Genomic DNA, 21,736 nt, shown 5'->3' on the forward strand with positions numbered 1-21,736 from the left:
ACTTCCATAGCAGGAATGGAAGAAGCTCATCTAAGGGTGAGGGAGGCTCTATTGCTTGGAAAGGAATATTTTAAGGACTTTTAGATGTTTGAAAAATCAAGCCAAACTTTTTTGGAGGGGTGCTTTTAGAGACAGGGTTTTTCTGTGTAAATTTGAAACCTGTCCTGGAACTCACTCTGTAGACCAGACTGGCCTTGAACTCACAGAGATCCACCTGCCTTTGCCACCCAAGTGCCGAGATTAAAGGTGTGTACCCTCTCCCAGCTAAACCAACTTATTTTTAAATAAAGTTGGGAATTGAGTACATCCTGCATTGTGGGGAGGAGAATTGCTACACAGAGGAATAGCCACTAAAGGACTCCAGAGGAACTTGAAAGAAGACCGAATTCTGGATGGTATAGTTCACATCCTGATTCATGCTTTTCTTGTCTGCATTGTGGTTCCATTTTGGTGTATTCATCAGAGAAGACTGATCAGACATGGGTTTAAACCAATAGAAAGTCTTTATTAGTGGGTTGGCAATTACAATGGATGTTTGGGATCCCAGTGTAGTCCTTCGCCTTTCTCAGAGTTTTTAAGCACAAAACCCAGGTCCTGAGTTTACATAATTCAGTTAACAAGAAAAGTTATCCAGAATCAGAACTATAGAAGCCAAAAAGCAAGGTTAATACACTTACAGACTTTCCCAGATTTATGGACTTTGATGGATGAGGCCTGTGTTTTAGTTTTGGTAGATGGTGCTGTCTACATGCTGAGTTTTATAGTCTGGATAGTACATGCTAACATTTTGGGGCCTACTAAGCTGACTGACTATTGAAAGATTAAGAACATAGTCTGTGAACATTATGGAATTCAGAAATCAGCAGCCCAGAGAAGTTTCTAGGTCATGGGTGAGAGGAGAGCTGGGAAGTCCAAGGATTTGTCTTCAATGAGAGAATACGCAAATTGAAGTGCATGGGTGGAATCCACACAAATGAAACATAAAGACTGTGGGGTTCCCTTCAGTAGACAAAAGGCTGGAACAAGCCTATGCCATTCCCTAATGTAAGCAAATAAATTATTTGGATTCTGGGAGTCCAATGTTAGTAGTAATTTGGGACTAAATGTTTTTATTCTTCCCCCATTCATATATTGAATGATCTTAAGACCCAATGACACTGGGGAAGGTCTTTGAGAATTGACTGGGTTGTAGGGATAGAGCCCCCATGAATGAGATCAGTGCCCTTATAAAGAAGCCCCAAGTTCTCTTCATTATTCCCTCCCATAAGGATACAATAAGGCAGCTGACTACAACCCAGAAAGCCCTCATTAGATCCCAACCACACCAGGTCCCTGATATCAAACTTGCAGCCTCAAAAACTAAGGAGTGTAAACAGAGACTGCACTGTTATTTCCCGGCCACCCAAACCCGATCATGTATCTTGAAGGCGACCCTTCCCTGGGTGACCTCATAGTTACAAAAGAAGGAGCAGAAGTATATTTGCAAATCCTGATCACCTGTCAGGATGGCATGGACCTACTTGAACGAATGATTTTAATGTTAAAAGAGCAAAGCAATCACATTCTGAGTTGGGGTGCGCAACTCTGCTTGTTGATCATTTAAGCAACCTCCAAACTCTGACTGTCAGACAAGGTGGAAATGGGCCCACAGTTTTGAGCCTCCACACCTAAGTAAACAGAAGGTGCATTATAAGCAACTTCTAAAACTCTAGAATTGACAGAGACATCTTGCTGCCTAAACAGTCACCCAAAGTTCTTCTGTAACATTGGGGCATTAATCTTCAGCCTACAGGTCCATAATATCTGGTAGACTTTTAGTGAAGCAGGAAATCTGAAGATCTGTTCTGCCTTGTAATGGCAAAGTTTATCAGTTGTTTTCTGTGTTCTTCAGAATGTCTGGCAGTTTCTTCTGTTAAGTAGGAACCCTGAAGGACTATCCCACCTTTTGGAAAGTTCAGAAGTCATTTTTCAGTGGGGCCTGCATGTCCAGTTCATATAGCATCAAGCAGTCCAGGCAAGAGCAATTTCTTCCCCAAATGGTTAGCCTTGTCACATTGAAGGCAAATTCCACAGCAAGCTTCTTTGATGCTCATCAACCTCTCTGAAGTAACTGGTGCTGCTAGAAGCAGACATGTCTCGCTTTTGAGAAAAACATTTTAAATACCATATTCTGTCAGTCTTTGAAATGTTGACGATTATTTATCTAACTGAAATGTATCTCTGTATATCTAGAAAAACCTGACTATTATGACTACAATTTGACTATTATTAATGACAATCTACTAATCTGTAATTTTTAATTATACATTACATTTTTAAATAACTGTATGAACATAATACCTTAAACAAGAGTAGAAATATACATATAACAAAATTGATCCTAAATTTGTATCAGTAAACCAACATCCATATCAATATTCATTTCTATATTGTATCCCCTTTAAGTGCAAACAAACATTCATAAGCAATCAAATTGGAAATTTGGGCTTTGTTTTCTCCAAACTACTTCCTGCTGTTTGTTGGGCAAAGTATTTTTATGGTTCTTGGAGACCTTTCTGGGAGTCTTGTTCAATCAAATACATTAGCCTGGAAGGAATCCACATATTCTCATCTTCTGTGGAAACAAACGCAGAACCTCTTTTCCAAAGCAACATATCCTTAGACTCAAAATTTTAAGTCAAGATACCTTTAAAATAAATGTGTTGGTTTAGCTTAACAGCCCTAGAATCAAATATTTTTCAGCAGTTAACTCATTAACAGTCAAGAAATCCAAAGAAAACACAATACACATAATCCAGCTTCTCTGTGTATATTCCATCTTTATGTAGTGTAGGAGCCTGCTCCTATAAAGTCAGCTAGGGTTCCTGGATACGATCCTCGAGGTCAAAGAAAAGTCAGATAAAAGAAACAGAAGACAGGATATAATCAGGAGGTCTGTCTGGTCATGCCGAAGCAGCCAGAGTTTATTTCAGAGCTTGCATATATACAAAAGCAGAACAAAGCACAGCACAGATGGTCAGTATCTAACCACAAGACCATTCCTGTCCTTGAGTGAGCATCCTCCTCTCCAACACGTGCTTACCACTTGGAAGAAACCTTTATTTTCTATTTTTATGTTCCTGGGTTTTGTTGTCAGCAGTATACTTTCTACTAGATAGAGTGTTCTTTTCTCACAGTCTAAATCAGAAGTTTCTCATAGCCCTCAAAGTTATAGGAAAAAAAGCAAAGCAGGCAAGCTTGAACTCAAATGACTTCTTTAAGTCAGAAATGACTCCAGATGGAAACTGAGTCAAACGTGGGCTCCCACAATGTAGCTTACTTTTAATTCTTATTTTATTATCTTTACTTTTTTAAAATTTAAGACTGTCTGTACTCTTTCTTCTCTCTTTCCTAAGCTCATGTACATTTAACCAACATTGTGACCCATTTAGAGGTCTTTTTGTCTGAATCTGCCTTATTGTGTATCTATAATCATTTTCTGACCAGGATAGTTTTTTTATACTAAGCAGGCATGGCTAGAACTAACGCTGTAGCTTTGCCTGTTGGTGCTGCCCTGTCCAACCTGGTGGAGGTATGTTCACCACCTCTGGGAGCCAAGCTTACTTACGGCCCCAGCTCCAGAGACACAATGGATGTGTCTTAAGTAACTTGTAGCACTCTGCTTACAAATCCCATTTAAGTGCTCTGTAGCAGGAACTTCCAAAATATCCAGAGCCTTTCCTGCCACCACTATGAACCAGGAAGCCCTCTCTTAAAGAAGCCATGTAGCTTTTGCTGCTAATGCTGAGTCAGAAAGCTGTCTCTTAAAGGAACCATGCCTCTGCTCACTCCCAGCAAACAAATCCTATCTAAAAAAAAAAGTGGCTACCAAGAAGCTGCAAATGACTCCTGTTTTTGTGGATCTAGAAGCATCTTTTTAAAGTACCTTAGGCTTTATATGGATGCATGTTTGCCAAACGTTAGGCGCCATTATGTAAATGGAGATTGTGCTTTCATTTCCCAATCACCCAGATACAAATAATCACACAAAAACAATATTAATTACAACACTGTTTGGCCAATGGCTTAGGCATATTCCTAGTTAACTCTTACATCTTAAATTCATCCATTTCTACTACAAGGCGCGTGGTTTGTTACCTCACATCTTGCTTCTTGGTCAGCTATGTGACAACTGCCTGACTCCACCTTTTTTCTCCCTGCCTTCAGTTTAGTTTTCCCACATAGCTATATACTGCCCTGCCATAGGTGAAAGAAACTTCTTTATTAACCAATGGTAATAAAACATATTCATAGCCTACAGAGGGGAATCCCACATCACACTACAACACAGCTAACTCATTTATTTTTGAGGCAGCATCATTCCTACTTCATAGATTACAATACATATAAAGTTTTTAAAAATACCTAACGCCAACTGCTCCTAAGCAGTAGAGCCAATGATACTCAACCATTATGTCTCTCTCAAGTCCCTTAAAGTGATGGATCTTGGGTCTTAGTTCTTTCAATGATTCTGTCAATATACTCTGAATACATACAGATTTCCTCATGAGCAGGACCTGCAGGGCCTGCAGGGCATGTTCAATACCTGTTTGCCACCTGATTAAAGACAGTGTGTTATTCTAACTAGGCCCCAGACCTTTGAATAACTAATTTTGTGATGGAAGTGCCATTCAGGCTGTAAAACACAACATGTAGACAATACCACCAGCCAAAATGAAAACAAAAACCTAATCCATCAAAGTCCATATAGTTCTGGAAAAGGTTCAAAATGTATTAACCTTCCTTTTTAGCTTCTGTAGTTCCACTTCTAGCTAATCGTTATTGTTTACTAAAGTATGTCAATCCAGGCTCGAGGCTACACTGGGAAACCAAACATCCATTGCAGTTGCCAGCCCACTAATAAAGATTTTCTATTGGCTTTAACCCATGTCTGAGCAGTCTTCTCTGGTGAATACCCTGCAGCATTTCTGGAGGCTCCAGTGAGATCCCAGAGAACAAACCTGAGACACCAGGGGTCTCAGAGTCCTTTGGAGGGAGGAAGAGTGGGATGGTCAGGAGACTTCTCAGGATTTGTGCAATCTGAGATATTCCAGGTCTCTAGGCCTCTCTTTGACCTATCACTGCCTAAAGCTTCACAGGGGTCTGACATCTCCACCCCAAAGGAAACAGATTAGTGTAAAAAGGAGCGGTGGGCTGTGTCCTGCCACCTGGCTCCCGGCTAGCTTTATCCGAAATAATTACACGGAAACTGTATTCTTTTAAACACTGCTTGGCCCATTAGTTTCAGTCTCTTATTGGTTAACTCTCACATCTTGATTAACCCATTTCTAATAATCTGTGTAGCACCCCGAGGTGGTGACTTACTGGGAGGATTCTAACCTGCGGCTGTCTGGGAGAGGAGAGTCATGGCGACTACCTCACTTCCCTTCTTCCCAGCATTCTGTTCTGTCTACTCCACCCACCTATGTTCTGACCTATCAGGCCAAGCAGTTTCTTTATTAATTAGCCAATGAAAGCAACAGAAATCCATAAGACTCTCCTACATCAGATTAGAAATTTGCCTGTTCTGTCACCTCTGGTAAGTCTGGCTAAGGTGCCTTCTGTTGGGACACATAGGAAAGGTTGGACATAGCTGCTGATCCAGTGTCTGGGAATCATGTGAGACTTCACTGGATTCCTCTGTCTGTTCAAGTATATAAATGTGGGGTGGTCACTCACACCTGTTTGTTTTTTTTTAACTCTGTGTCTCTCTATGTACGTGTATCTCTCTGTGTGTCTTTCTATGTTTCTGTCAGTTTTGTTTCCCTGTATTGGCCAGTGGCTTTTTCTGAGGTGTAGGATCCTCTCTCTCTGAATTCTTTTGTCTCTGCCAGGTCAGCCAGGAAAAAAAAAACCAACAAACAAACAAAAACAAAACTCTCCACCTGCCCCATCCCACTCCAGGAGCCAGAGGGCTTGCTCATAGTCAGGGTTGGTCCCTGTGTGAAGGTGGGGAGAGGACAGACCTCTCATCCTGGGACCCCTGCCATTTAAGTGGAATGCATGCACACGCACGCGCGGTGCGCTCGCGCACACGAAGAGGGAAATAGATCCCCTAGGTGAGCATTCCCTCTACCTGCTCTAAGCAGCTCTGGAAAAGCAGGAAATTCCTTTGGGATGAGCCCAAAAGAAAAGAGAAAGTTCCACTCCTTTCTCTTTCATAATTTATGTCTCATTTTCAACCAGAGATCTGTAAAGTCACCATTCTCTGAAAGAAAATTAAAAAACAACAACAACAACAACAAAAACCCACTGGGCTGCGTGGGGGCGGGGGTTGCTAATCGATGATACACCTAGACAGAGCAGATTTTTCCTTCTGTCCAACACTGCAGTCATCATCATTATTATCGGATGATGTGTGAGTGGGAGGAGGCACGTGTTCCAGCTCTTGTGTAGAAGTCAGAGAACAACTTTATGGAATTCTCTCCTTCCATTGTTCCAGACTCCACATAGGGGTTTCAAGGCTCATTAACATGGTAGTATCTTTCGATGTTTTATTTTTTTTTTTAATTTTGAGACAAGGCCTCACTATACAACCCTGACTGGCTTAGAACTCTCTTTGTAGACCAAACAGTTTTGAGTTTTGAATTCACAGAGTTCCACGTACTGGGATTAACAACCTGTGTTATCACACCTGAGAGTTTTGGGGTTTGTTTTGTTTGCTTTTTTGTTTTGTTTTGTTTTGTTTTTGAGATGGGGTTTCTCTGTGTAGCTTTGGAGTCTGTCCTGGAACTCTGTTGACCAGGCTGACCGTGAACTCACAGAGATATGCCTGCCTCTGTCTCTTGAGTTCTGGCCTTAAAGGCATGCACCACCACTGCCTGTAGTGATATTTTGTTTGTGTTTTAACAAATAAAGCTTGTCTGAAGATCAGAGTGCAGAGCTAAGCACCAGAGGCCAGAGAGTGGTGGCACACACCATTAATCCCAGGACTCCAGAGATAGAGGCAGAGGGATCTGTGTTAGTTCAAGGCCACTCTGGGCTAAACGAGATTGAATCTATCTAAAAGAGAAATAGAGATCACACAAAGGTGATCCCAGCACTTGGGATCCCATGCTTTTAACTCCAGCACTAGGGAGGTGGAGACAGGAGTGATATGGCTGGGCAGAGAGAGGAATATCAGGCTGGAGGAGGCAGGACTGCAGTGCCGTCTGAGGTTTGGTGGAGACAGCTGTAGTCTGGGGATACAGTCTGAGGAGACAGTCTGAGGACAGGATCGCGCCCCTCAGCCTGAGCACTGGTAGAGGTAAAAGGTCTCTCTAGTGTTGCCTGCTCTGCTTCTCTGATCCTTCAGCTTTCACCCCGTATCTGACTCCAGGTTTTATATATTAAGACGAATCAGAATTCATGCTACAACTGCCCAGCCTGTTTTGTTTTGTTTTCTTCTTATGTAAAAGTGAGTCTTACTTTGTAGCAAAGGCTGGTCTTGAACTCTTGATCATCCTCTGGTCTCAGGCTCCCAAGTGCTGAAATTACAAGTATCAGTTATCAAGCTCAGCTTTCTTTTTCTATGTCTGACTTATATTCCAGCACAGATTTGAGCACCAGTATTCTATGATTTCTTTCATTTGGATCCTGCTAAACACACACATTGGGTACCAGTTAAGACCAAGTCAGGTGCTGGGGGAACTGGTTGGGATGAGGTGTCTCTAGGTCTAAGATGTTTTGTTTTGTTTGCTTGCTTGTTTTTGTTTTTGTCTTTCTTTGGTTTTTTAGAGACCAAGGCAGTTACCCTGAGTAGCCCCTAAGGATGTATGGACAGCTTAATGAAGCATACTTCTGGAATAGTGGTGAGCAAAATAAATAACATAAAATCTCAGCATGAGAAAGTTGAAAGTGTTTTGAATTCTCTTTCAGTCCTCTGGCCACACAAACGAGAAGGTTCTCCGTGGAGCTAGAAGAGAATGCCTCTGACCGCCTCTCTCTCTTTAATAAAACTCAGACTTTCAGCAAGTAACTACATCTAGCTGGAACTTTGTAGTATTTTGCTTTAGTGTGTTTGTTATTAATTACCTTCTATTTATAGAAGTTATAGTTTATATTGTTATAAGTTTTTCCTGTTTAACATTTTAAATAATGTCATTTTGTTGTATAAAGTAAGCTAGTTTAAAGAAAATCTTATATGTTATTTATGGTATGCAGATTTGAGGAGGTAAATTAATAACAGAACAGTGCTTGGAAAATACCAGTTTACAGATGGCATTTGCTGTGACTACCGCGTGAATTTCGTTATGTGTTTGATGTGCTGCTTCAAAACCGTGTTCTCCACTCAGCACTTAGTATCGGTTAGTAAATAAATTGATTTGAAATGTATCTATCTCAATTATCCCAATTTTGAGGAGAGGTCAAAATGGAAGCCTCCACACAATCTCAAAGGTTTTCAAGCATACTAAGCTTCGATGTTTCTAAGTCACTGAGCTTATTAAAGACTCAAACAACTAAATTTGTTCCATTTAATGCAGAAGCCAAAAGATTCCACCTGAGGTAGAAAGGGAAAAGGATTCTCTCAGTTACCACCACACAAAATCAATAGGAACATGGAAATAAGTGTCTACTTGAACTTTTCATTAGCTCTTTATAGGTTTAGTACAACATGTAGGAAAACAAGCATTCAGCTCCTCAGGAGACCAAGAGGAAAAATATATCACCCTGAGCAGGAAGGGGTGCTTCTCCACTTTCCACACTAAACCACTTTCACTCAGTCTCTTCACGTAAGCCACACCCCTCCCGTCTCGGCCCCACCCCGTAAGCCCAACCTGCGCGCCAGGCCCCGCCCCCAGACTCAGAAACCACGCCCTACGTAGGAGACACAACACTCAGCGTGGACCAGCTGCTCGCAGACTTCCTTGTCTCCTTTGCTTCCCGCGTGCACTGAAGATGGCGGCCGCTGCGGGAAGGTTCCTCAGGTCCTCGGTGAGTGGCTGCCGGCTGGGCAGACGCATGACACAGCCGTGACTCCGGGACCTGCTTCCCGGACCGGATCGTGCCCTCTTGGGTCTGCTGGCTACTAACAACACTACTGGAGGAAGCTCTCGGCTCGCGCCCCGAGAGGCCTCCTGCGGCCCGCAAGGCCCCAGCGCCTGCGCAGGGCAGCTTTTCCTCTTGCCCCGGCGGGCGGTGCGCTCCCGGAGTCTTTGCGGTCTCGGAGTCGAGGGTCTTCTTGCTGCTTCTCCACTCACTAAAGCACCCAGGTCTGGCCTTGTAGGCCAGTGTATTGGACCCCGTGTTCTAGGGTCAGTCACCAAACATGACCTTGGGCAAGTGACTTTTCTCCCTCCTCAGGCTTGTCTCTGTAACCCTGACTGTCCTGGAACTCACTCTGTAGACCACGGACTCTTAGAGATCTGCCTGCCTCTACCTCCCCATTGCAGGGATTAAAAGTGTGTGCCACCAGCACCTGGCTTGACTTTGCATTTCTAAATCTCCGTTTGCTTTCCTTTCTTTGCCATGGAAGGAAGGAGTAATGCCACATCTTGACTTAACTCTGGACTCACTCTTAAATCTAGTACTTAAACAAAGTACTACAGTAGTGAGAGCCGCTTTATGCTCCCACACTCAGGCTGGACTCTGCCCTGTTACCTGCTGTTCCCTTGGTGGTTGCAGCTTACTCTTCTTTTACCAACCACCTTTCCCTTTTTCTCATCGCTGGGACTCAGGGCAACACCTGCCTCCTCCCCTAGCAACGCTGGACATCAAGGTTGAGCAAATACTTTCCTTGAACTAGGGCCAAACTCTCCCAAGGCATGAACTTTGCCTTATTTCTTTGCTTGACTGAGAGTCTGGGAGAGACTTTTTCTGATTTGGGGGAGAGGGGATTAATCACTCAGCCTGGCCTAGCCTTCCTGAGTTTTTGTAGTCATCTGGAGATTTTTATTCCTGAGACTGTATTAGGATTACCTCGGCCTTGCAGTCTTTAAGGAAGAAGAAGGAAAATTTTAATTTGATTTGGTATTTGGTTTACAGGGAAAACGGACAGCTGAGGCCACCATTGACAAATGGCCACAGCAGCCAGCAGCAAGGTCAGCCATTAATCACCCTTCCAGAAAGTCTTCCTAATAGAAAGCATTTGTCTTTCCAGGTTGCTCAGCATGTGGGTGCCATTTCCCGGGGTATTTGTGCTTCAGCAGTTCTTAGGCCTGTTGCTTCTAGAAGACCCTGCTTGACAGACATACTGTGGCCTGCCTCTGCCCAAGCAAAGTTTGCCTTTAGCACCAGTAAGTGTTATTGTGTTTTAGTTGTACCCAAAAGGGAGCCCATGTCAGCAACTCTGGACCTTGGCTATGCATGAGACTTGTCTTCAGAGCTTTAAAAATGCAGTATGAGAATGTGTAGAGATGGCCAGATCCATAAGGAACTGTGTCGGAACAGTGAGTAATTGGCAGTGTCAAAAATTTAAGATCTACTTTTAAGGAACATGAAGAAAATGAGTGGAAGCTGCACAGGCCTTTAATCCCAGTGCTCAGGAGACAAAGGCAATGTATCTCTGACTTCGAGACCAGCTGATCTATAGAGTGAGTTTCAGGACAGTCAGGACAACACAGAGAAACCCTGGCTCCGTGGGAGGAACAAAAGAAAGGAAAGGGGAAAACTAGGCATAGCAGCACACGATTGAAATTCCAGGACTTGGGTGGCTGAGGTAGGTTAGAATATCAACACAGGTTTGAGGCCAGCTTGGGTTATATAGGAAGGCTCTGTTTCCAAGAGAGAAAGAAGAAAGGAGCTAGATGCGGTTAGTGCATACCTGTAACCTCAACAGTGAGGAAGCAGACACAGGGGATTGCCACAAGTTTGAGGCCAGCCTGCACTTCATAATAAGTTCCAGGCCAATAGAGCCTTCTTAGTGTGAGACCCTGTCTGCAAGCATAAAACAAACAAAGAAATGAGGAAGGAAAAGAAAATGAGTAGAGAAAGCTATAATCTAGGAAAAAGAAAATATTTGTAGAATATACTTAATAAAGGAAAGCTATAATCTAGGAAAAAGAAAATATTTGTAGAATATACTTAATAAAGGATATTCCTCTAAGATACCGAAATCATAACAGCTTACTAATAGCAAAAAGACCCCTGGATAAAATGAGTAGACAACACACTGAGCTTTGCCTGTACCCCACGCCACCCCACTCCACCCCAGCTTTGAAACACGTCCTGCATCTGTTCCTGATGTTCTCTCTGCCACACCTCAGTGCTCTCACTGAGATAACTGCAGTCCTTACATTAGTCTTGTCCTCCTGATAGCCTAATCTTCCTGAAAACAGCTGTCTTCCCAGACTTCATTCTCTCTCTGAGTTGAAAAGCCAACCCTGCAGCTCAATACTAAGGGTCTTTTTAAGCCTGGCTCTGGCTCTGCTTTCTTTTCTCTTCCTTCTTTTAGTTTCCAGGACATTTCATTTCTCCTTTCTGTTGTTTGATTTTTTTTTTTGTTTTGTTTAGTTTTTAACTTTTTCTTCAGGGCTGGAGTGATAGCTAAATCAGTTAGTAAACTAGCGCAAGGACTCAAGTTTGACCTTCAGAACCCACGCATAAGCAGATGTGGTAGGATGCACTTGTGTCCAGCTAGCCTGCTGGTGAGTTCTAAGTTTATTAGACACTAAAAGAGAAAACAGAGGGATCAGTACTGGAAGGTGTCTTCCATCCTCCATATTTACACACACACACACACACACACACACACACACACATGCACATACATTTCTCCCTACCACTGAGTTGGATTTGTGTATAATTTAAAACTGAACTGAAGGGTAAATTATTGTACCTAAGATGTACAATTAAAGTGAACCATCATCTCCAGTTACGATAAATAATAAATTTATTTGATAAGTTTCAATGAAAGGAATTTAGATAAAATCGTGTAGTGCTTGATGCAGTGGATGACAAGCTACATACAGGTTGTGATCTTTTTCAGGTTCCTCCTTCCACACCCCTGCTGTCACACAGCATGCCCCCTATTTTAAGGGTACTGCTGTTGTCAACGGAGAGTTTAAAGAGCTGAGTCTTGATGACTTTAAGGGGAAGTACTTGGTGCTTTTCTTCTACCCTTTGGATTTGTAAGTCTGACTCTATAATGCTTTCATATCCTTCTGAGAGCTGGTGGTGGTTTCTAACTCACACTGAAATTCCTCTTCTAGTGAAGAGAAAGATTCTTTCTGATTTTGTTCATTGGCCTTGGCTATCTATAGCTCATGTGATTAACTCAATGGAAGAAATGACCTTACTTTAATGCAGGAGTTTTAATATGATTCTGTTAGTTTTTCTGGTGGTCTTGGGGATTAAACCCCAGGCTTCTGCATGCAAGGTAATCAATGGATAGTGTTCTCAACCTTTAATACAATTCAGTATTACATGCTTTTGATTAATGGTTCTTTAAACCAGTTTAAATTTTATACCAGTCTGGTTGGGAAATGAGAAAGTAGTATAAGAAATGAGTTTTTCTTAAAGCTGCTTATTCAAATACAGATTTTTCAAATTTAAGTCTTCAAATGTGTGCCCCACCCCACCCCAGGTTGATTGATTTATTGAGGCAGGGTATCTCTATATAGCCCTGGCTGTCTTGGGACTCACGATAGACCAAGCTGGCCTCAAACTCACAGAGATCAGCCTGTCTCTGCCTCCTCAATTCCTGGATTAAAGTGCATACCACCATGTCAGCTTACTCTTTTTATTTTATTTTATTCTATTTTATTTTACTTTTTGTATCATTTTTATATGTAGACCAAGCTAACCTGAGCAGACAAATATTCTCTTCCCTCTGCCTTCCAAATTCTGGGGTTAAAGGTGTATGCACCAACCCAGCTCATTTTACCTTTTTTGCCCCCTAAGCAAATCAATTTAGCTTTTAGACAAGTTACTGTTTATGTCTTCAGTTTCTGTCTTTACATGATCTAATGAAAGTTTCTTTTTTTCCCAAGCACTTTTGTGTGCCCTACAGAAATTGTTGCTTTCAGTGACAAAGCCAACGAATTTCATGATGTAAACTGTGAAGTTGTAGCGGTTTCAGTGGACTCCCACTTCAGCCATCTTGCCTGGATCAATACACCAAGGAAGGTAGGTTGGTTGACAGTCACCTTTCCTTGGTTTTATTTTATTCTTTGGCTTCATTTCTAAATCACAAACAATATAGACCACACAATAAAAACATTGTTGTTTATATTCGTAGGATATAATGTGATGTTTTGATACATGTGTACATTATGCAAGGATCAGGCTATTCTGTGTTCTGTTTTCTCAGTCATTTCTTTCTGGCCATGACATTCAAAATCCTTTTTTAGCTGGGCAGATGGTTCACACCTTTAATTCCAGCACTCAGAAAGTAGAGGCAGGAGGATCTTCATGAGTTTTAAGCTAACATGGTCTACCTAGTAAGTTCCAGAGCAGCAAGAGCCACATGATGAGACTTTTTCTTAAAAAAAATAAAAAAATAAAAACCCTCTTTTAGCTAGTTTAAAAAATGCAATATGTTCTAACTGTAGTCACCTATTGTGCAGAAGAACAGAACTTAATCCTCTAATCTAACTAATCATTGCCTTTTCCTCATTCACTAGCTACACTTATCCCCTGTACTAACAGAAGAAATTTAAGACAAAGCCTAGGGCTTGTTAAAGCATTGCCGGTCTGAAGTGAGTTTCTTGCTTAACTGCCTTCCTTTCCCCGCTTCCTTTCAAAAAACTGTGTGTCAGATACTTCAGGCTGGCCTCTTAACTGGATGTATTAGCTCAGGTAACCTTGAACTTCTGATCCTGCTGCCTCCACCTTTCAAGTTCTAGGATCAGAACCTGGTTTATGTCTTCCTGGGAAATCAAATCCAGGGCTTCACGCATGCTAGATAAGCTCTGTATTTGGTGAGGCACATCCTCCTGAAGCAGGCCATTTGTAGATCCTTGTCTATTAGTAGTCTGTAAACTATGGTAGTAACAACTCCATGGACATTGTTTGTATCTTTACTGCCCATTCCATGTATATTTTCCAAGTTCAAATAGTAATGGAGACAGGCTCAGTAGGACAGGGGACATGGCTAGGGTCTATTGCTTCCTCTTAGACCTATACTTTGCGTAGTAGTTTGCAGTGCTATTCTGTGTGATGTTGTCTAGAAATCTGCTAAGAACAACAGCCAAGATTTCACTAGGTATGATCCGGGACTAACAATAGTGACTTGAGTAATTTGTCACTCCTTCATTTTTGTTCTTGACAAATTAGTTTTCATTTCAACAGTTGCTTTAACAATTGGAGAAAGAGAGCAGGGTATGCTCAGAGCTTTTACTTAATATACAAGAAACCTTGGGTTCAGTCCCCAGTACCATAAACTTGGTGGATTAGCATAGCCTGTGATCCCAGCATTCCAGAGGTAGAGGCAGGAAGAACAAAAGTTCAAGGTCACCATTGGCTACACAGTAAATTGGAGGCCAGTCTGGCTACAGGAGACCTTGGCTCAAAAAGATAAGGAAAGGTCAGTCAGATTCTTTATTGCAGTGTCCTGAAGAAAAAAGAACTTTTTCTTCTTTCTATGTTTCTTTCTTTCTTTTTTTTTTTTAGCTTCAGTTTCCTTATCTTTAAAACAGTGGAGATGGGCCATTGAGGTGATTCATCAGTCTTGCTGAGCCAACCTGACAACCTGAATTCTATCACTGGAACCCACACCGTGTGCCCACCCTCCTACCCCCCCACATCAATTAATACAGGAATAAAATAATAGGGACTGGAGAGATGGCTCATTGGTTAAGAACATTGCTATTCTTAAGAGGATCCAGGTTCAGTCCCCAGCATCCATATAGTGGCTCACAACTGTTTTAACTCCAGTTCCAGGGAATCTGATAGCCTCTGCTGGCTTCTTCAGACACTGCATGCATGGGATATGCAGGTAAAACACTCAGACACATAAAATAAAAATAAATTTTAAAAACATAATGGCAAATATAATTATATCTCCTTTAGGTGAGTTTACAGGAAGGAAGCGAAGCAGAGCTCCCTTGTGTGCATTTACTATTACTTACCACCATCAACATGGGTACATGGTTCAGACATTATAGGACCACCTGAGAAAACCAGTCCTGTTTGCCTTTTTATTAGAATGGTGGTTTGGGCCACATGAACATCACGCTGTTGTCGGATTTAACCAAGCAAATAGCCCGAGACTACGGAGTGCTGTTGGAAGGTGCTGGCATTGCACTCAGGTAAGCTGTTCCTTAGAGATGGGATGGTTTTGCATATTTTAGTGTCACTGACTCTTGAGGACTTATAAAGAGAAGCATGTTTTGATAAAACTCAGAAAGGAATATGGGTTTGGTTTTGTTGGTGGGTTTTTTTGTTGTTGTTGTTGTTGTTTTGAGACAGGGTTTGGATATATGGCCACAGGCTATCCTTGAATTTGTGCTCATTCTGGTTCTGCCTCATTAGTGCTGGGTTATGGGCAGGTACCACAGATGATACCTGGATGGCAAAATGTATGTGTGTTATATTTTATCTATAGGGGATTTCTTAGAAGGACTTATAGCCTGTGGTCTAACTAGTCTTAACAATGGCTATCTACTAATGAGAGGCCCAAAAATCCAGTAGTAGTTCATTCCATGTGGCTGGATGTCTTAGCTGGCCTTCAGTTTACTCCAGAATCTCCAAAAAGTGGCTCTAACACCTGTGAAGGAATTGACTTGCTGTCAAGGGTAAGAGCAATCAGACAAAGAGAGAGCAAGCTTCCTTCTTTCTTGTCCTTTATATAGACTGTCAGCAGAAGGTGTAGTCCAGATTAAAGGCCTATGTTCCCACTTCAAAGATCTGAATTAGCAGTGGGTCGTCCCTTCAAATAATTTGTTGAGGAAAACAAATGGTGTGGGGTACACTTTTAATCCCAGCATTCTGGAAGCAGAGGTACAGAGTAAGGTCCTGGACAGCCAGGGACTGTCCAGGGAAAACACTGGCCAGGACTGAAAGGGAAAAAAAGAAAGTCCACCACAGGTATGCCCAGTCATTTGGGTTTTAGTTCCATGTATAGTCAGGTGGATATCCAAAGGCATGTATCATCTGCACATATGTTTATACACCATTTGCAGGCACTACCCATGGAGGTCATATCCCCTGGAACTAGAGCTATAAATGGTTGTTAGCTACTGTATGGATGTGGGGAATCTAACCTAAGTCCTTTGCAGGAGTAACAAGTGCTCTTAGCTTCTGAGCCACCTCCCTGTCCCCTGAGAAAGCCTTTTTGTCTACTTAGGCACTGATGAAATCGTTTCTGTGAAGATTGCAGAAATGACCAAGATGTGTACTCAGTTCACTACCTGGGTCTCTGTCTAGGAAAGGGTGCTGATGTCTCAATGGTCCCACTGATCCATTCTTTCTAACAGTGTGGGGGCCCTTCAATGATGGCTACTCCTGAACTACTGGAGAGAAAAGCTTTTTCAAGGTCCTTCTGTCTCTCCCTTTTCTTTCTCTCTCAGTGGAGATGGTGTTTTAAAAGTCATGGAACCAAACAAGCCAGGGTTTGATTTCTTTTTAAACTTGGCTTCTTAATGACTCTGTGATTTTGGGCAAGTTACTTGCCTTTTTTGTGCCTCTGTTTTCTCCTAGATAAAATGGAAGTGAATCTCTAGTAGGTGTATAGGAGTGACCTGGTGAGATAGTTTAGGGAATAGCTCCAAGCAGTTATTGTAGCTTGTATTTTCTATGTACTTTCATCCTATGGGACTGGAGAAAGTTCTTTCTTACACAGTCTCATGTTCAAATGCAGCCTTCTTGAGTGCTTCTTCATGGGAATGCAGGCTTTAGCTGTCTTCTTGATGTCTACGAGAATAAGAGTGAAGGAAGGACTCAGGCAGTAACTTCATGAAGGAGAAGAGAGCCCCACCCTGGGATGCCACACAGTTATGTCAGATTCGACCTGACCTATTTCGTCCACACCTGGGGGGGAAGAGTCAGGATGGAGAAGGAAATAATCAAGAGACAACAGAGAAGAGTCGAGAGATCATCCAGTAAATACAGAGATTTGTCTTGTGTTTATTTCTCATAACCTTTATATACCCCAACCCAAAAAGGAATGGGGAAGGCAAAAGACTTCTTCACCAAGGTACAAAGAACAACAAAGTAATTACCTTCTTAATACTCAAACCATACTCTAGGTCAAAACATCCTGTTACTAGCCACACCTTAGGCCAAACCTCCTGTCATTATAACCTTGAAGGAGCAAGAATATGTTTAAACTCTGACCTTGAGTTAAGGTAGAATGATCCACTTCTGTGGGCTCTCACACAGTTGCTAAACCCAACCCATGTTGAACCTCAGTGCTGGCAACCTTTTGGAACTCAGCCTTGTTGACTTCAAGATTACTGTTTTTCTCAGTAAACCAAAGCCAAGCTTCTCCATAGTTAGCAGTGGCAGGGGAAAGTGTAGTCTACTATGCTTCCTTCCTGTATTTCTTACTTAGGGTTTCTATTGCTATGAAGAAACACCATAACCATGGCAACTCTTATAAAGGAAAACATGTAATTGGGTCACATTGTTATCACATGGTGGACATAGCAGCATGCAGGCAGACATGGTGTTGGAGAAGGAGCGGAGAGTCCTATTACTTTGATCCACAGGCAGTAGGAAGTGAACTGAGACACGGGGCGTGGCTTGAGCATATATGAGACCTCAAAGTCCACCCCCACAGTGACATACTTCCTCCAACAAGGACACTTGTGTTACTCCAAAATCTTACACCTCCTAATAGTACCACTCCCGATGAACTTATAAAGGCCAATTACATTCAAACTACTCCATTCCACTCCCTGGCCCCCATAAACTTGTAACAATATCATGATACAAAATGTATTTAGTCTAGCTTCAAAAGTCCCCATAGGCTAGCACAATCTCAGTGTTTCAAAGTTCAGAGTCTCTAATGAGATTCATGTAGTCTCTTAACTGTATCCCCTATAAAACCAAAATACAGATCACATACTTCCAACATATAATGGCATAGGATATTCATTACCATTCCAAAACATAGGGAAGGGGGCATGGTAAGGAAATACTGGACCAAAGTAAGACTAAAAATCAGCTGGGCAAATTCCAAACTCTACATTTCCATGTCTGATGTCAAAACACTCTTCAGGTCTCCAGCTCCTGTCATCTTTGTTGATTGCAACACACTTCTTTCTTTCGGGCTGTTCCACTCCCTGTTAGCAGCTTTCCTTGGCAGGTATACCATAGCTCTAGCATCTCCAACATCTTGGGTTCTCCAAGGCAATCCAGGCTTCAGCGTCACAACTTCATACCGTGGCCTCCATTCAGGGACACCCTGATACATGCCTGGCCTTGGCAGCTTTCCTTAGTCATAAAGGCAGATTCCATAACCCCTTTCTTCTATCCTTAAAGCTAGAATCCTGTGGCCAAAGCTGCCATGTTCTACTGTTTATTGGGGCTGGAACATGGTCCCCTCATTCAATTACATCTTTACTAGCTTTCTGGCTTTGATAGTTTTCTTCACTGCTAAAGCTTGGCTGCCCTGAAACTGGATCTCTAGACCATGCTGGCCTCAAACTCAGAGATCCACAAGTCTCTGTCTCTGAGGTACTGGGATTAAAGGCAGGTACCACCATACCCAGCTCTAAGCTTTTCTTTAATTCCCTTTCACAAGTTTGAAATTTAGCTGTGGGGCTGGAGAGATGGCTCATTGGTTAAGAGCATTGCCTGTTCTTCCAAAGGTCCTGAGTTCAATTTCCAGCAACCACATGGTGGCTCACAAACATCTGTAATGATGTCTGGTGCCCTCAGGACAGAGTTTGGTTTTCAGGGCTCGCACTATACCGCTTATAGCCACCTGTACTCCTGCTCCAGGGAATTTAACATTTTCTTCTGGATCCCATTGATATTTTCTTGCATGCATACATAACACACACACAAACACACATATAAATAAAAGGTAACATTTTAAATATTCACTGAATATAGATAACATAATTTCTTCCTCTTACACATATATGTGGTTACTTTACCAGAGTCTGATACAGGAGTCTAAAGAATGTTTGATAGGTCACTAAATAAAGGTGTTTACTGTTTCTAGTTCATTTCTTTTAGATACATCACATTGGGGGTACACTTTTGCAATGTTCCTGTAACATATGCTTCACATGGTGGTCTGGCATTATCAAAGTATCTGTCATTACTAAAAGGTGATAAACATTTGTATAATACTAATTCCAGGTTGGTTTTTCTTTTTAAGATTTATTTGTTTATTATGTATACAGTTTTCTGTCTGCATGTCTAGTATGCCTTCACACAATAAGAGGGCACCAGATTTTATTATAGATAGTTGTGAGCCACTATATGGTTGCTGGAAATTGAACTCAGGGACTCTAGAAGAGTAGCCAGTGTTCTTAGCCTCTGAACCATCTTTCCAGCTCTGGTTTTTCTTTTTAAGATTTATTAAAATTATTAACTGTGCATGTGTGACTATGTGGAAATACGTGCATGCTAGGAGACTTGCTCTTGGAGTCGGTAAGAAGATACCAGGTCCCCTGGAGCAGAAGTTACAGGCAGTTGTGTGCTGCTCTACATGCGTTCTACAAACTGAACTCAGGTCGTCTGGACAGACAGTACAAGAAAGCTATTAATTGCTAAGAAGTCTCTTCAGTCCCTAAAACTCTCATTTTTCAGCATTTGACAGTTTAATGAATTTATTAAAAGAGAATCAAAGACATAAAAGGATAGAAATGAGGGTTACTGGCTCTAGTTCTGTTAACACTGATTAGGATAAATTCTGTGCAGAGGCCTCTTCATTATTGACCCTAATGGTGTCATCAAACACTTGAGTGTCAACGACCTCCCAGTGGGCCGCAGTGTGGAAGAAACTCTCCGTCTGGTGAAGGCGTTCCAGTTTGTGGAGACCCATGGAGAAGTCTGCCCTGCCAACTGGACACCAGAGTCCCCTACGGTATGTTGTTTTCTTCAGAGTACCAGGCCCCAATTCTAAGTCTTCTCTGCCTAAGGATAAGCTATCAAGGGAGCCAACAGAGGTGCTGACTGAGTGTGGGTGCGTGACTCTGAGCTGAACAGGTACTATATAGGCTGCTAGTTAGTTTTCATCTATATGTTTTGAAAAAAATAGGCTAATCTTCAAAAGTGAAGAAATTTTAGTTTAAAACTGGAGCTCAGCTCACTGTTGAGACTCTACTATCATGAAGTCTCTCTCACCCAGTTTAATTTTAATTTTCAGATCAAGCCAAGTCCAACAGCTTCCAAAGAGTACTTTGAGAAGGTCCATCAGTAGATCATCCCATGTCTGGTGTTCACCCAAAACTTCTCATGCCAGAAAAGAGCCACAGCTGGAATCCCTTCAACGATTTGAAGATTATTTATAGATTGCAAAACCTCATCATGCTTGTGTTTATGAGCACTGCTCCACGGGCTTTGTTTTGTAAGATAGGCTCAGGCTCTCTAAAGATGGCTAGCTGCTTCTATATCTGTCCTTACTAGGGGCTTTTTCATGGCTAACCAGTTCCCACAGAATGCTTGGTCCCCCATTTCTTCCTTTTTAATTTTTAGTCCCCCATTTTTTAGATCATGTCTTCAGAGGGCAAGCATTCTCCTTAGCCTGCTCTGAACCTTGGTCTGCAATGCAGTAGCACATAGCACCAGCACTGAAAACTTCTGATCAAAGTCTTGAAATTTCTTCCTGAATTTCTGTGTATTAAGCTGAATTTCCCATTATTATTCTTACTATATTCATTAACTTATAATGTCCTTGGGTATAGAGGCATAATCATGAAGGACTATGTCTAATCTGGTGGTTGCATTTTTAAAACACCATAATCATTTTCTTCAAGTGCTGGATGTAAAGTATGGTATAAAAATGAACATTAAACTATTTGCATTTTTGACATCATTAACTGTTGGGTCACTTTATTCTGGGGTACTCCTCATCCTTTGATGACTTAGGTCAACAAATAATTATTTATTGGGCATTTGGCTCTGAAACCAAACAAGGTAATGCTGTCTCCACTCTCACGAAACTGAAATTTAGGCAGGCAAGAGTACCTAAACTTCCATCCCTTATTTTGGTAGCACCTGGAATGCTAAACATGTGCCAGATGGCCTTTGGAGGCATTTGAGTGAATTAAAAACAAACCCTCATCTTCATGTTCTTGATTCTAGAGGAGAAGACCAATAATAAACAATAGAAATCAGGTAGTTGCAGTATTGGAGCAGAGTTTTGAGTAGTGTTTTCAGGGAAGCCCTTGGGGGAAAAAAGACTGGGTCTATTTTCTCATCTGTAAAATGAAGGTAAATTACATGTATCTTGGGGTTTTTATATGAATCAATTGAGAGAAAATATGTAGAAAAGGAAGTTAGCAAGTGTCTTAGTGATTTTCTGTTGCTGTGACAAAACATATGACCAAGACAACTTATAAAAGAAAGGATTTAAGCCAGGTGTTGGTGGCGCATGCCTTTAATCAGACGAATCTTTGAGTTTGAGGCCAGCTTGGTCTACAGAAAGAGTGCTAGGACAGGCTCCAAAGCTACACAGAGAAACCCTGTCTTGGGAGAGAGAGAGAGAGAGAGAGAGAGAGAGAGAGAGAGAGAGAGAGAGAGAGAGGGAAAGAATTTAACTTGAGGTTCATGGTTCCATAGGATTAGTCAGTGATCTCCAAAGCAGCAGGCAGTCATGGCACCGGAGCAGAGCTGAGAGCTTACATCGCATCCACTAGCAAGAGATAGAAATCTAACTTGA

At 41.8% G+C, this 21,736-nt stretch overlaps 1 protein-coding gene across 1 annotated transcript; it reads left to right on the plus strand.

Annotated features, from left to right (window-relative positions):
* The first annotated feature begins 8,796 nt into the window (after window positions 1-8,796).
* On the plus strand, window positions 8,797-20,890 carry Prdx3 (peroxiredoxin 3). The gene is made up of 7 exons (XM_087907724.1): window positions 8,797-8,952; window positions 10,118-10,253; window positions 11,945-12,086; window positions 12,948-13,083; window positions 15,103-15,206; window positions 19,774-19,939; window positions 20,222-20,890. Exons 1-7 carry the CDS (start codon window positions 8,917-8,919, stop codon window positions 20,273-20,275), a joined length of 774 nt encoding a protein of 257 aa, XP_087763850.1. The 5' UTR covers window positions 8,797-8,916; the 3' UTR covers window positions 20,276-20,890.
* The last annotated feature ends 846 nt before the right edge of the window (window positions 20,891-21,736 follow it).

This window comes from Myodes glareolus, chromosome 7, assembly GCF_982192425.1.
Source record: "Myodes glareolus chromosome 7, mMyoGla1.1, whole genome shotgun sequence".
NCBI classification, from domain to species: domain Eukaryota; kingdom Metazoa; phylum Chordata; class Mammalia; order Rodentia; family Cricetidae; genus Myodes; species Myodes glareolus.

Coding starts and splice junctions, on each gene's coding strand:
- Prdx3 (XM_087907724.1), top strand. CDS start 8,917: ATGGCGGCCGCTGCGGGAAGGTTCCTCAGGTCCTCG. Junction 10,254..11,944: donor AAAGTTTGCCTTTAGCACCA/GTAAGTGTTATT, acceptor GATCTTTTTCAG/GTTCCTCCTTCCACACCCCT. Junction 15,207..19,773: donor GGTGCTGGCATTGCACTCAG/GTAAGCTGTTCC, acceptor AATTCTGTGCAG/AGGCCTCTTCATTATTGACC.